The sequence below is a fragment of the Hyalella azteca genome, unplaced genomic scaffold (genome assembly GCF_000764305.2).
Source record: "Hyalella azteca isolate HAZT.00-mixed unplaced genomic scaffold, Hazt_2.0.2 contig17652, whole genome shotgun sequence".
Lineage (NCBI taxonomy): Eukaryota > Metazoa > Arthropoda > Malacostraca > Amphipoda > Hyalellidae > Hyalella > Hyalella azteca.
Genome location: NW_025947428.1, coordinates 59,018 through 75,236, shown reverse-complemented (window position 1 = coordinate 75,236; position 16,219 = coordinate 59,018). Strand labels below are relative to the sequence as shown.

The 16,219-nt window shown below is 39.7% G+C and overlaps 1 protein-coding gene across 1 annotated transcript; it reads left to right on the top strand.

The window, feature by feature from the left end:
- The first annotated feature begins 379 nt into the window (after positions 1-379).
- LOC108672095 lies at positions 380-7,156 on the top strand. The gene is made up of 8 exons (XM_018159720.2): positions 380-752; positions 901-1,169; positions 1,991-2,638; positions 3,091-3,244; positions 3,534-3,677; positions 4,187-4,501; positions 4,671-6,337; positions 6,624-7,156. The coding sequence occupies exons 1-8, from the start codon at positions 408-410 to the stop codon at positions 6,865-6,867; spliced, it is 3,786 nt and encodes a 1,261-aa protein (XP_018015209.1). The 5' UTR covers positions 380-407; the 3' UTR covers positions 6,868-7,156.
- Positions 7,157-16,219: the final 9,063 nt, after the last annotated feature.

The following is a 16,219-nucleotide window of genomic DNA, read 5'->3' as shown; positions in this document are numbered from 1 at the left end:
CACAATGGGAAGGACGAGGAAGGCGGCGAAGTGAACTGCCTCGTCGCGCCTCACCGCCCAAGCGTAGCGCGCTCGGCGAGGCGGAACGGGGCCGTTCTGCTTCGCCGTTCCTGCAAGCTCTGCTGCTTCTGCAGCCGTTCCTAACTAGCAGAGCTAGTTCTGCTTCGCCGTTCTTGCAAGCTCTGCTGCTTTTGCAGCGTCTACTTCTTTTGTAGGATCTGCTGAACGCATAGGATTTGCTTTATATACTCATGACTGCTTCATAGTGCAGCCTTAACTGCTGATTGAAGATCTTTGCTCACGTCATTCTTTCTCTTGCGTCAGCAGAAGCAGTTTCTATTAATTATGCTCCGTCTTAGCTTCTTGTCATCTCTTTTCAGAGCAGTTGATTAGTTTATGAACAGAACATGAGTTTAAGCTTCATAAAGGAAGAGCCGCAAGACGGTATAACTGCTGCCGAGTTTTGCACTTCACCCAGAAACCTCTTGGAAATCTCCACCAAGGACGAGCCAGAGGAGACTGCCAAGTCTCTGGACTGCGGAGTTGATACATTCCTCAACTCCGTGAGAGACTACAACCACCCAACTGTGTCAAGGAACAATGTAACTTCTAATGGGACTTCACGATCTCCAATCTCACTCGCCAGTAGCTTCACAAATCCAAGCAGCTTTCTGTCCCCATGCCAGGATGCCAGTTACTATTTCACCCATGCTCCGGACCTCCAACGAGTTTCCGACTCGCGGTCTCCACGGGTAAGTTATAGAACTGCAGGCCTCACCCTTCCTGTTTGAGATTAAAAAACTTAATTATTATATCCAAATAGTGTTTGGCATAAAATAAATGTTAAAGTACTAGATAATAAATTTCTTTAATTTTAACTTAACATGTGAATATTTATAGCGGTTGTCACCTGCCCTGCCGATCGTGACATACACAGAAGACGAAGTCAAGAGTCTGGTGCAGTTGGGTCAGTGCAGACTCGTCAAGATGAATTCGAAGTCACGGATCTGGCAACATTTTGAAAGAGTATTCAACGAATTTGGACAAGACACAACTTATGTTGTGTGTTTATCGTGCAGAAATTTATTGAAGCACAAATTGACAAGTACCACAGCCCCCCTCGTGGCCCATGTTCAGCGCTGCAGCGGTCACCGTATTGCTCACGACAGGTCAGTTGGAATTCTAAGATTTATATAGTGATGATTGATATAAAAGCTCGTGACGATGCATTATTATGGAGGTTTCTGTGGCAGATTTTTACAAAGTCTATAGAGTGTAATAGACTATAACAAACAGTATTTAAAACAGTCTATTACGACATTTAACAAAAAGTTTTTATAATAGGTTATTACGACAGCATATTTCAGCAGATTGTTGCTGAAGGCGACCGGTTCTTACAAAAATTATTACCAGATTAAATTACAGCATACTTATACAATGGTGTATCACAGGCTTGTATCAACAAAATTTTCAATTGATAAGTACAGCCGGTTGTTCGCCAGACTTTCGAAATTCGGTCGCTAATTGTTTTTCAATCATGTTATTGCGGTCGGTTTCGTGGGTTATATTACGTTACTACATATTATTGCTGCAGGTTGTTGTGAGAGGTTGTAGTTCTGGTTCTGCGTTCTAATTGCTCGTGTTGTTGCCAAATTCGATGTTTCGTATCACTGCAATACCTGAAAGACTGATGTTCTAGAACAGAAACGTCTTTTTGCTATTAAGTTAGGCTTGTATGTTCTAATATAAAATTCTCTGGTTTCCAAAGACTTCATTATCAGTATTCGGTAGTTTTTGAAATTATGCTTCATTATTATGAATTAATCGCCAAAAAATATGGGAAGGATTTTCTACCTTATTTTAATTAGTTTTCTAGAATAATGTTTCAAAATCATTAGATGCCATGAAGGATTTGTGGGAAAAATTTGACTCACCTAATTATTAGTTCTTCGTCGTGGTTTCAATTGAATGAAAATTTGTTTTATCTCAGCCCAGAATCGCCAGGCTCAAGATCTTCGGAGTCTGCCTCTCCCCAACTACCTCGTGATGACTTCGTGAGTCAACCCCAACTCTTCTTCCCTCTCTTCAGCCCTGAACCTGTCACTCAGGACCACCAAAAATTCATGTGGCGTTCACCTCCAAACGCCTTATCGCCGCAAAACCCTTCTCAAAATGCTGCTAATATGACCATTTTCCCATCATTTGACCCAATCAGCGCATTAAGACCCCAACTAAGTCCTTTCGGTCACGCTCCCCAAACACCTTCCCCACATTTCCCCTTCAATACTCATGACGGAGTACACTTTGGAGGTTCGGCGCCCCTAAACTCCAGAAAACCGCGACGTTCACGTCACAAAGACGTATTTCCTCGTCAGACACGACATCCAGGGGACACGGTTCGGTCGGGGACCAGCAGAAATACAATCACTGGAAAAGAGACGTCACTCAATGGTAGTAATGATTCGCAGGAGGCAGGAGCCAACGGAAAGAGCTTAAATTTGGCATACAAGGCAGCCCTCGACGCCGCCGTTGCTTTCTGCTGCCTTGATGGCCGCTGGTTTGATGACATCCGTGGCTCAGGTCTTCGGGAGCTGTGTCAGGCATTCCTCAACATCGGCGCGCAATGCGGGACTCTGTTGTGAGTTTGTGTTCTGAATTTGTTCCAAATTTGAAATATTACCGTATAAAACTTTTGGAGGTTTTTGTCTGATATTGAGAAATTTTTATTTCAGGATTAAACTTCATTTAAAAATAGAAGAAAAGAAATTAGTCTTTTTAATTTTATTTCTCCTATATGTAGTTGTATCATATTATTTTTATTATTATTTTCCATGTTCATTTTATTGCTCTTATAGTATCATTAATTTAGCAATTCATATTGTTGTATATTGTATATCCTGATCAAGCTGCGTTCATTTGATTCTTTTTAGCGCATTTTCTCATTTATGGAAAAAAGGCGCTATTGGGCTCGTCATATCCGTCCATCCGCCTGTCCGTTTGTCCGTTCGTGACTCCACGTTTTCGTCGACGAGAAAATGCGCTCTCTGTCACTCACTGTAGTGAGTACTGAGTATATTTTTTTTATTAAAGGGCAGAAAAGCTTCTGCCCTCTGCCAGCGATATCCGCCACCGCGCAGCTGACATGGCTGCCCTGAAGCGCAGCCTCGTGGCCGCCGAGCTGGCGCAGAGCGTCGCGTCGGAGGGCGGATGTCTGGCCGTCGCCACGACGCGGCACGAGGACGGAGTGAGATCAAACGAAGAAACAGATTGAACGTTATTTGTTCACAAAAAAATAGTGATCAAATTTAATGAAATTTTGTCTCAAAGTATTCTTGAGATCAATGAAATAACAAAAAATTCTACACGTTATGAATACAATGCTTGTTACTATTAGTTCTTAATTTTGATAAGAGTCCTTTCTTAAACAGCAAATTTCCTTTCTAAAGTGGAATCGTAATGTAAAAGGTACTATATAAGTTTGAAGCAACCGATCTCGCTCTAGCTTAAGAGATAACACCGCTGTGTTTCATCAGAGGACTTGGGTGAGCTGCCGACTTCATGTCGCCGGCAGGAGGGCCAGCGGGGCATTGGTGGGCACGTGGCCGTACGATGGCTCAGGACGTCTGCGTCAGCAGCTGCGTGGGGCTCTCGCGCTGCTCGGGCTGCAAGACCAAACAGTTAGCTTCAGTTTGAGTTACTTGTTCAAAGACGGGTGTCATTAGATATTTTTCTTTGGTTATACTCTTGAATGAAGAGCTTGATTTTTTTAATGTCAGATCCAATAGACTTAGTTTTAAGTTTTGAAAAAATTATTTCCGAAAACGATTTAGTTAACGCACAAAACTCGTTTTCTAAAATTTGTAATTTCTCGGTTCTCTTCGTACCTTTTCCGTAAAGACTATAATATTTTTCCGATTTATGCAATTTGAAATTTTGATACTATTTTGCTGGTTAAAAATATTTTTGAAAGCTCCGTGCAAGACAAAAAAAAATATTGATATATGTGTTTCTTTTAATTACTGCAATTGCCATTGCAGTTTTAGGCATTTTAGGCGATAAAGCTCTAAATTGGGCTGGTTCTGAATTTCAACTCCAGTTACGCTTATCATCCTTCATGATCCTTGGTGAATGAAAAGAATTCGAATGAGGTAATTCGAGTTGGCTAATTTTCGAAACATTCTTTCAGGATCAACTTATCATCCTTGGAGACTCGGTTGCTTACCCTCTTCGTAGCGGTCCTCCTAAACCAGCTGATGGACCTGCAACTGGGAGGTCACCTCCATCTGGGGGCAGAAAGCTTACGATGGCGGATCCCGTGCCTTGCGGACGGTCCGCGATTCAGGATCTCACGTCGCGGATCCTGAACCACAGCCGCCTGTGTAGGTTTTACGGTGACGCCTTGGCAACAAATTTGCAGCTGATTAAGGATCTCAGAAATTCGTATCATTCAAGTCTCGCTGCAGGCGCCTGCGATGTGGCAGCGCAAGCCAAAGTATATGAGGTAAGTTATTTAGTCTGAAGTACTGTAAAATTGACCATAGTTATGAAAATTATTTATTCCAACGCCCACACTTATGGAGAAGATTTGTCAAGGAAATAACATAAATTCAAAAATTTTATGCATTTCGGTGTTCATGGTTCTGAAATTCTAATCTATGTCCATTTTTCAGGATTTTGGCGTATTCAATCTTTCTCAAGTGAAATTTACTTATCAACGAAAAAAGGAAATTGAAAATTTATTCGCAAAATCTTGCCTAAAAGCTTCCTGTTCAGAAGCTATTAGTTCTTCATGTAAAATTAACTCGGCATCAAATATCGACGAATCTTCAAGAAGCAATTCCTTTAAATCTGTTTCCGAATGCGGAGACATCGCGGCAGTAGACAATGCAGTTGAAAACACAAAAAATGCTATAGTGAATTCCAATTTAGAGAATATCGCTCATCAAACTTCAAAAGCTATGGCGGACTTTGCGATTCTTTCAGAAATTTGCGATTACTTTGAGCCTTTCGATGCTGCTCTCAGAGACCTGGATTGTTCCGACATCAATGAACCTAGTCTAGGGAAATTCTTGCCTTGGGTTAAAACTCTACGACAATATTCAGCAGATGCTGAGAAGACTTTGAAGAATAACACATCTGATTCAAAATTGAAAAATTATAGCGAGGAAAGTTCTTGCATTTATTGTAAAAGTTCTAAGAAAGTAAAACCGGACATAAGTCTTCCACATGATGGCCGAGAAACGGAAAGTTGCGACTCGTATACTGGAGCCACATCGACCAACGCCATGCCTCTGAAAAGCAATTCGTGTTTGTCTCTTCATGAGGTTGGGTTTGAAGTCGTAACGAACTTTTTGATAGCTCATCCTGCACATTTTGTTGCTACATTCCTCACCCCTCATTTCAAAAGCCTGGCCATGCTCGATGCTGAAGAAACTAAGAAAACTTTGTCATGGGTAAAGAAGTTAGCATCAGATATTTCCTGCATTGGTTCGGACTTTTGGATACCTGAGAACTATGACCGGGACGCCGGGATTACATCGAACCAGACCCGTATACTGGTTAGCGACGTAAACGAAATTAATTCAGCAACAACACATGTTGTCGAAAAGAAGAACAATGAAAGTAAGTTTGATAATACTTTGAAAATTATAAGTCTTGACATAAGCGATGATTCAAAAACTTCAAGACTAAGTAATGGTGTCAATGATCTCGTGGTTGTCCTGGACGATAAAAGCATGGATGAGGACAGTGCAGGAGAAAAACAGAAGAATCCAACGTTGAAGGCTTTGCTTGAGGACGATTCCTCGAACTTGTACCAGAAGCCTCCCGTCAGGAGCTGCAGCAGACCTCGTGGGCATCCTACGTTGGTTTCTCTGTTAGAAAGCAATATGACAGTTTCACCTACTGCGAAACGATGTATGGAATCCCTGCAGAACAATGGATCTGAAACGGACGGGGATGCTGTACATAAAAAATTGAGAATAATACCAGATGTTATTTTTGGAAGAGACGCCCATGACGGTTGCAGTGCAGACGACGGAAAAAAGGACAAAATTCAACTTAATCATGGAGATTTCTCTGAAGACAGAACCGTCCCTAGTGAGGCCAATGAAGCAATCGAAAATTCATCCGGCGGATTTTCAAGCGGAATAGTAAAAAATAACGAAAAGAATAGAAAGTATTGCACTGACGTGGATACGAGCAGGCTTGTCGACACACATGGGTCCAGCCATGGGTCCAGGAGCAAGAGTCGCTTCACGTCAATCGCCCACTACATGCAGTCGAATCCAGGCGATCAAAACGGAGAAGACTCGCCTGTGGACCTTGAACTTAGCAGGTAGCTGGAATAAGTTGCTATTATCGATAATGGTGACTAAATAAGAAATCAACTGCAACTCAGGATTCTTTGCATCCGATGTTAAATATTCTGAACTGGATAATTTCTAGACGTCGAAAGTTGTCCGGACATGTAATGTTTGTTGGCTATTAAATAAATAATAAATTAATAAATCTTCTCTTGATTGATGATTTTTATGATATTTCTTTAAATGTTCAAACCCAAGAAATTAACCTACTAAATAACATTGTGTTCCAATAGCATAATTTTTTTCATATTTTTACAGGTACCAAGGGCTGCCCTTCCCCCCGTCGGGCACGGCTACCGACGAATGGTGGCGACAGAAGGGTCCCCAGCTGCCGACGTTGGCCGCGCTGGCCCGTCGGTTGTTGTCGGTGCCAGTAACTGTCACGGCGATACCGATCCCTGATGGTCATCGCAGGTGGCCTCGCCAAGCCGACAAGACTGAGGCGGAGGACACTGTAGTGAATGATATTAATAACTTGATGTTCCTAGCGGCAGATTGGTAGTAATTTAGCTTCTTTTCCAATATTTTGGGATAAAAGAACTGTATATTATCTTTTCGTCGATGACATGGACAATTCTATGGTTAATAGAATTTTTTACCGACTAGCGCAGTTTCATATTTTGCGTTACCTCGCTGTGTATATTTTAACGATTGAAATTAATTCTAACGTAAAGGTAAAATTTCTTATTTATTATACAGCACGTGTATTTTTCCAGCATAAACTTCTTATTTTGTTTGGTTATCAAATCTCGTGATTTTCAAAACTAATTTGTTTTGCGATCATATGAACTTAGCAGTAATTTCATCACTCGAAAAGAGAATTAAAATATGAAGCTCCTGTGATGTTTTATTTTTTCACTATCCTACCGAAGTATTCGACATGCGTGATGAAGCATGATTGCTAACACGATCATCAACGAGAAGCTAGCAATCCATAAAAGGACTTTGTCCGGTAAATAGATAACATATTAGTTCCCATTTTTCAACGCAACGGAAATTTCCTCACAATTAATTATTACCTAAACTGCGAGTTGGAATAACGAGTAATGTTTGAAGAAAATCTCGATGGAAACCGCCTCCTAGTTTGTTTTGTATATAACATTAATTGACTGATTTAATAAAGTGATAGAGTCTAGGAACAATGTTCGGAAGATCTCTCGTTATCTATGCAATAAACGTGCATAGATACAAGGCACAACTGGCAATAGTCGCCTTGACCATCATATCAAATCTCCTTCACGCTTCTGTCAGCTGCAATGAAGTCGAGTATTATACAATCTTATTAACAAATTAATTATAATACCTAATCGAAATTTATTGCGCTTTTAATTGAAGTAAAATGTTCTTTTGGTGGATAAGAAAGCAATGAGAAATCCATTCCGAAAACATCGGAATAATTATTCGCATAATTATGAAGAACGACGTCAAACGCTAGTTACACCATAATGTAATGCGGAAGCTAAACGGCAACCATTGAGACATAGAAGGCTTGATCTGTCACCATGCAGAGTACCATAAGATACCGCCCACGTGGCACCGAGCGAACACCTACTCATTGCAGGCTGGCACCAGTGACATTGGTTTGGTTTCACACTTCGTTGCTCACATGCAAATGCTACGTGAATCAAGGTCTAAATTATTCACCAAGGATCAACTTGGCAGCCGGGCAAGAGATGCTTGCATTTACTGGTCTTGGGGCCCAGTCAGTGCCTGTTGTGGAGTGCCGAGGGGAGGTGTGTGACGGTTGAACGCTCATGCGCTGCATTGCCACTTGTGATAAGCACAGACGCTGCAGTTGTGCCAAGACCGTTGATTCGCTTTGAAGTTTCCGCGGTTGAAATTTCTCGTATCTTCTCGTGAGTGCAAATTATTTCGTACGAAGAAATTAGTACGTGAGGTGCATTTTTGTTGCTGCTGTTGCATGTCTAGCACGTGCGTTTGTGCTCGAGCTCGTCGTCCTCAGTCATAGATAAGAGAGCCCAAGGGAGGCGCTAAGAACAAGTTAGGTTGCTTGCTGGTCGCCGTTGCAGCGAACAAACGTGCACACTTTGCAGTGTTGCCATGCCACAACCGTTGCGCAATTCTGTTAAAAAAATATCAAAGAGAATAACATAACCTAGGAGAAAAAGTGCCCACATCTAGTCATTGACCAATCATGTGAAGGTGTAGACTTGACTCTACGTGCAGGTGATGCGCAAAAGATACATCCACTGGCGGGGCCAAATGACGGGGTAGAGGTCGCGTATCAAATGTTTGTTCAAGGTGAAGGATGAAACTGATGTTAACTTATTGCCGACATTACAATTATTTTGATTCATATTTTGAAATTAAATCTTTTAGGTGAACTGATCTTATATGCTAACTTGCATTAGCGTTATCATTTAGGATATGTGAAGCTCCGTCTCAGAGTACAAATGTTGCATCGTTCTCAACTATTTATTTAAAGCTACTCCTCTGTAGATTAGAGGTGTTAACATGCAATAATGTTATGAATGAGTTATTTGTAAGTAAATCACTTAACGTGATGTGACATCCGTGCGGTAAATTGACGCAGCACCACTATACCCGACCCACCATAACGGCAGTCGTATCAGGCACTTCTCATGATAATGGTTATCACAAGGAAATGATTATCTTCAGTTGTATTTTTCACTTGGACTATTACACGCTTTGATGTTTGATTAAACATTATGCAGTTATTGGACGACGCGGTGTATGTTCCGATACGTCAGAGTGTATCAATTCTGATACTTCGTTTATCTTTATCGGTTTATGCAGTTATCGCGGACGACGCGGTAGACGTTTCGATGCGTCAAGATATATCAATAGTTCTGATACTATGCTTTTCTCAGGGAACTTGAAGGCTCGCAATGAATTTTATTCACGCGGGAAAAAATTTTCTGACTGAGGAAGATTTTCATGTGTGTGAAATAAATTTCTGTATAAGCTAATTATATTGTATACGAATGTTGATAATGCAACGCTCTCGTACGGCTGTGGAAAAACAGAATTTTGAAAGAGTAGGCGAATGTGAGCGGATTTTGTTAGACAAGATTTAATCTTTGCTCGGTACAAAATAGAGAACAGTGATGTTTAGACAATTTCCAATACTCCAAATCCAAAGCTAAAGCGAAAAACGAATGTGTTGGCTTGACGAAAAACACTTAACGAGCGCGACGCAGACAAGCGAGACTGCGAGAGTTGAGCCCAACCGAACTTGGTTGAAGCTTTCCAATAATACTGTAAATAAATTTTGATAGAAATACACGCAAATCAAGTTATAATAGTATTTGAAAACATATGCACAAGGTGCGGTATATATAACTCAGTACTCCCTGCAGTGAGTGACAGAGAGCGCATTTTCTCGTTGACGAAAACGTGAAATCACGGACAGACAGACGGACGGACGGACGGACAAGACGAGCACAATAGTGCCTTTTTTCTATAAATAAGGAAATGCGCTAAAAACGTTCTCAATAACTGCAATTTTTCGCAGTGCCAGCTTGACACATATGCTCTGTGCCAGTCTTCGTCCCATGCAGGGTCGATATTCGTCCTCTTGTGTCGTCCTTGACCGTGAGCTTTCTCTGGTCACAGCCGTGATCCACGTGCTACCTATGCGTACGGGCGACTAGATTGTTTCTGCATGTTACGCATGCAGGTAAATTTACTATCTCATATAGGTGAATAACTTGGCTTACGTATGCATAAAGTTTTTAGGGATATCGATTGTTATGAGGGCGTCTTCTTTTTCAAGTTATGTGAAAGCATTTTCTATTGAAACTTTCACGTTTGAGCTCTAGCTTTTTGGATCCCTAGATTTTGAGCTTTTGGATCCCTAGATCCCTAAATCCCTGGATTTTGGATTTACAAATCTGTTAGCAGGAGGGACGTACGCAAATATAAAAAAAAACGAACTCCCATGTGATTAATTTGGTTAATCACGGAAACACCTGTTACCGCAGGAACACGCAAAAGTGATCATTTTTGTATGGTTGTAAAAGCTAGCTCTGTTGTATGTCGCTGTGAATAGTATTTATACGAACAAATTCTGGTTATTCATGCTTGAATGGATCGAAAGTAGAAATGGCTCTGTGCTAATTAATTGCTGCTTTCACAACCGTGTTACTTGCTTAGCAAATTGAATTTTTTTGGAGTATTTAGTACCTTCGTACAATTGGAAATTGAATTCGTCACTTTATTCGATCCGAGGATAAAACCTTACTTTCCGGCTCTTGGAAGACCGATCACAAGAACGAGGTTTCGGAGTTTTGTCGAACTGCAAGTACTTGGCATGCGGACCACAGCGTCTCATATCCCTTCTGACTTCTGATCAACTCAGTCTGTCATGCTGTACATCTTCTTTTTTATTAGTCTTCTTTAACGTGAATGTTCAACATTTCTCTACGGTGATGACAGGCTGAAAACAGTCCAAAATATTATTTATTCCGTCGGTGTTTTTTTTTCGTTTTGTGATACGGTAGGTGACATAATTTACTCTAAATAATGTTTTAATGACTTATTTCCTATCGCATCGCATTTTTAGCGGGTGAATTAGTGCAAAATTTAAAGGCATTAAAAAACTAAGTGATCACAAATAATTTAAATATTCAATAATGGCGCTAACATTACAGAATTTCAATGGTTTATGTCGACGCCGTAATGCGTGCTGTGTAGCGATCAGACCCAATGTGTAGAAGCAATATCATGCACCCTTTTACGTCTAGCTTTATACCTATTGATTTTATATTATTAAATATAACGACAAAAAATTGACGACGTCAAACGCATATCGATGAAAGTGAACACTATAATGTGATTGCGTAGCCTTCACATTCAATTGAAAAATTAAATTTCACCAGAAGCTGGGGAATGAACTTCAATTTAAGTCAACATGATAATATAAACTTTTTAGGATCCTAACAAGAATCTGGTGATCTTTATTTATAAGTATAAAGTAAACGGTTGTTAGTCTTGACGAAAGATATACAATTTACGTTAATGTTACTCATACATCAGCTTGACCATGCAACGCACCTGAATAATTGATACTTGATTCACTTCATCCATTAGTCATAATTTAATCGGATCTTCGGTTCGTTTCTTTAAGTAACGATGTTAGTGGAATTTAACTTCTATTAATTGGGGGAATTTTTTTATGGAAAACAAACAAACAATGATTAAAGATTTGTATGGTATTTCTAATTTTTCTATAAATATACATAACCAACAAATGCACCTACTAAATTAATAAACACTAAACAAATGACCCTAAATTATCATGTTGAATGACCCTTATAGCTACTGTAACACATTGATGAAGGCCCAGGGCCATTAGATTAATTGTGTATGAAATCTTGTGTATAATGCGTCTTCAGAATCAATGCGTGAACTACATTGCATGGTAAAGATTGGTTTAGGTTAGATTTCGAGAAATTTTGGCAGAAGCTAAGGACCCTCGCGATCATTGACATTTTGTTCCCATGCACTCCACTGGCTTCTCAAACAATTCTCCTGTCGTACTTCTTAAGGTTATGACCATTACATTGAAAATTTTATTTACTTTGCATTCCGATGTGCATGCGTATTTCATTGTTTTATGATTTTTATCTGATTGCTAGGTTTGATATCGTGACTGTTTCAAGCTCTTAATCACCTACGAGTTTCAATCTATTATTAGAAGGGCATAATATCAAAATTTCAAATGAGTTGAGGTGTAAACAGTTATTTTCATCTTAACCGAGAGTCTAATTTCATTCCTTTTTTCCTTATGAAATGGTGGGACACACAATATCGCAAATTCAAAACTTCCTGTTTCTGATGCAAAGTCTATGTGTATATCGGGAGTCACGTTTTCGTATTTCGCTCCATGTCGTTATATACACACTCCTCTTGTTACCGATATAGCGAGCACATTACTGATCTTGAAGCTGTTTTGCGAGCCTAAAGGTTAGACCTTCATGCATTGTTTAACGGTGGGTTTAGCAGTCAATACACTAAAGCTGCATAAAAGTGCTGTGTCACGTGTCTGAAACGCTCGTTGCAGATTTCAAACGTTTAAATAACCTAAAGGTTATAAGTTNGTGTCACTTGTCTGAAACGCTCGTTGCAGATTTCAAACGGTTAATTAACCTAAAGGTTATAAGTTCACATGCTGCACTGATTATTGTATAGTTTAAACTCTCTATAGGTTAAAGTTGCCTCTATATATAAGTGAGGCTCCAGAGCGGGGCAGCGCTACTTTGAAATGTAGCGGCGCTACCGCTACCGCTACATGCTCGAAATGTAGCGGCGTTACCGCTACCGCTACACCCACTAGATTGTAGCGGGCGTTACCGCTACCACTACAGTAAAATGTAGCGCCGCTACATTAGCCGCTACAATGGCCAAAATTATTGAAAATCTCTAAATATTTATTTTTCTGCTATACGGATTTACTCATAAACATTTAATGATAATAAAACATTTTCAAAATATATCAATGCAACTTTATTGCAATTAACCTAACCGAAATAGTACGGTTAGATACAGTAAATAGAAGTTAGTTATTTTTATGTTTTACCTTCCCTACATGGATTTCTACTTTAATCTACCAATCTCAAAAATTATCCACATATACATATAAAATCAGTCATTTATTTTTATATAAGGTATATGTGGATAATTTTTGAGATTGGTAGATTAAAGTAGACATCCATGTAGGGAAGGTGAAACATAAAAATAACTGTGTAAAAATAACTGTAAGCAAACTGAAGTTAGGTGACTGATGTCCGCGATGTTGCGTGGACATGTGGTGGCAGCTGGCACGGAACGAGAAGGGGCGCATTAGCCACAAATTTCACTCTTAAATAAGCCCTGGAGCCAACGCCTAGCCTCACCATGCATTAACTTTACTCAGCCTCAGAACTAGAAGCCGCAGACTACGCTTGAACTCCGTAACCCAGACAAGCGACACACTGCCGAAAGATAATAGCGCCGCTGGTCTTCAACCACTGCTTAAGCATGCTCGCTCATAAGCAGGCAGTTCCCCATCCGGCTGTACCTACTCCGGCCTAACCTCTTCTGGCCTAACCTATTCACGCTGTCCCGGCTCACAGCGTTCTTGCAGCCAATGACTGGCTCTTCCATAACACTTGAACCGCCTTTTTAACTTCTTGCAGCCAATGAGGTTAGGTTAGGTCCGCTCAGGTTTGTTTTGGGTGGAGAAAGGTTGCAGCTCGAATTGGTTAGGCCTGAAGAGGTTAGGCCAGATGAGGTTTGGCCATATGCAGTATGGCAATGTTTACCTTCGGCAAGCTTATTTTGTTGCTGTGGACATCCGGCGCTATGGCTTTGAGCACTTGACTTCATAGGCCGTTATGCGCTCTAGCGTTCTTACCTATGGAAAGGAATATGAACTATAAGTTTGAAGTATGGCAAAGCTGGCCTCCGGCTTGCGCCCCAACAAGAACAAGTGGTAACTGGCAACAACTTAACAAGGAACAACTAACATGTTGACACTAGTAACAGGCTGAGGTTGACAACATTACACCGAATTCTTTCGTACAGTTTTATTTTGTAATTTATATTTTGTAGGTATGTATCATGCTGGTTTTTAAATAATATTTAATACTATTAAGTAAAATCTAAAGGCTTTATCTATAAATGTAGCGGTAGCGCTGTAGCGGCAAAACCTCGTATCGCTACTCAAATATGTAGCGGGCGCTACCGCTACCGCTACAATTGCTTAAATGTAGTGCCGCTACCGCTACCGCTACTGAAAATGTAGCGGCCGCTACATGTAGCACGCTACTGCCCACCTCTGTATATATGTAACTGCCCTCAACTATATCATATACTCATGCTGCGCCAGAGGCTGATGCTGTGAATGCCTCGTGGACGCTCTCATGCAGTATAACAGTTGAAAGAAAGTCTTGTCGATTGTTTGGTAGTAAGATCTTGCAAGCAAATTATTTCAAATCGAATTAAATAATCTCTAGCAATTTAATTGCAAATTTTCTTCATTCAATTGATATATCAATCATTCCATTGCTGCTCGGTCCAGCTTGGTCCAGCACATCTTTTCATTAAGCCTAAACTTTAAAATTACGCAAATTTATACAATACATATAGTACACGAACGTTATAAAAGTACCTACATATAACATTGTTTCATGGTTACTGCATTTGTTCAATTTCGATATGTTCCAGTTTTTTTTGTCTTATCTATTCGTGTGCAAGAAATGAACGAGAAATGTTAAATTGCCGTTAATGTAAAAAATTAATAAACAGTAAAAACAAAAAAAAAATGCGGTAAAATACCAGTCGTCATTGAACAAAATGCCTAGTATAGCGCTTTCATACAGAACCTTCTCCACATTTTGTCGCTTTACAATAAATGTTACTCATTTAACGGAGTCTTTTTTATTATGCATTGTTGCCTGTGAGTTTTTCTTACATGTTTGTTCGTCAAAGTTATTTGCAAGTTTTTTGCGAAGTAAATCCATAGAATTATACTTAATATTCGTGCCTTGTATAGCTCAATGATAACGAGAGACTTAATTCAATCTTTATAACTTTTGCAGCATTTCAGGTCCATTTCTGATTCTAAGTTGAGTGATCGCATCGCTGCTTATATACCTTCAGGGCTTCCTTGTTTTTCTCTAGGATGGTGTGGGTGGAAATGCCGGACGCTTTTCTGGAGATGTGGAGTGAGCTTTAGTGAGGTGACGGTGGCGAGGAAAGAGACGACTCGATCAGTCGTTCTTTTCCATCATCTGTACTCTTTGTCATGATAATATTGTATTGCTTCGGTGATGTGAATGTTTAACCAAACTTGGTCGTCACAGAATTTTATTTGATGAGTGAAGTAATGAAAATTAATTAAAGAAGAGTTGCCTGAAAACGTGAGCATCCTTTCTTTTGGTTGATCACATTCAGTCGTTTTGTTGAACAGATTTCTACTCACGGTGAATAATAACGTTGGTTTTGATGAAAAGTTGCCGATTATGTTTGGTGTTCTTGCATCGTAATTCAGCAATTGTCTGTTCTATCTGCAATCGTATATAATATTACAACGGAAACTCGAAGCATCAAAGCATTCCACCTCATCTTCTGCCCAGCGTTCCCAAGGTCAGTACTTCTTTGCAATCGAGCTTATAGTTGCACGATATCTTTTAAAAGATAAATTGGTGTGCTACTGTTCTATGATATTTAATTTCTGTTCCAGCTTGATTTTCTGTTTTTCCTCCTAAAAATCTAGTTGTAAAACGGTCTACTTTGGATTCTAGGAGGCATCTTGGTTGTTATCTTGAATAACACGAAGAATTCGATCTCAACCATTCCGTGCTGAAATTTTTTTCTCATTACGGATGGAAATTACAAAAAATAAATATTTGAACTCAAGAATATACGATTTTCTGACTAATGTTTTCATTGATAATTTTTATTCCTCTGTTGTGGCTTCCATGCTCCGTGAGTAGCAATAAAAAATTATCAAAAACTTGGCTTTTGTTGAGGTCGTCAAAAATAAATTCTTACAAGTAGCTACGCTGGCACAGAGTTTAATTTAGAAAAATTTTCATATGCCGCCTAAGTCTTTGGTGGAAAGACTGGACTGCCAAAAAATTAAAATATGTTGTTGATTTTTTCAGAGGAACGCTTAGAAATCGATAGTGTCGCCCAGGCTATAGACTAAACTCCAGTCTATGATCTCTGATCAAGATCTGAACAAATAAATCGATATAAGTAAATGGTTTTTAATGAAAACATTGTCCTGGTAAACTCGTAGGATTTTTACGTAATGAGAAGTAACATAAATTTAATCATGGACTGTTTTCATGATAGTGTTTAGTTTGTTGTCACATCTTCACAGC

Bases quoted from the DNA above. Each gene is read 5' to 3' on its own strand.
- LOC108672095 (XM_018159720.2), top strand. From the start codon at position 408: ATGAGTTTAAGCTTCATAAAGGAAGAGCCGCAAGACGGTATAACTGCT. The intron at 753-900 runs GTAAGTTATAGA...GAATATTTATAG, and splicing joins CCGACTCGCGGTCTCCACGG to CGGTTGTCACCTGCCCTGCC. The intron at 2,639-3,090 runs GTGAGTTTGTGT...TTTTTATTAAAG, and splicing joins GCGCAATGCGGGACTCTGTT to GGCAGAAAAGCTTCTGCCCT.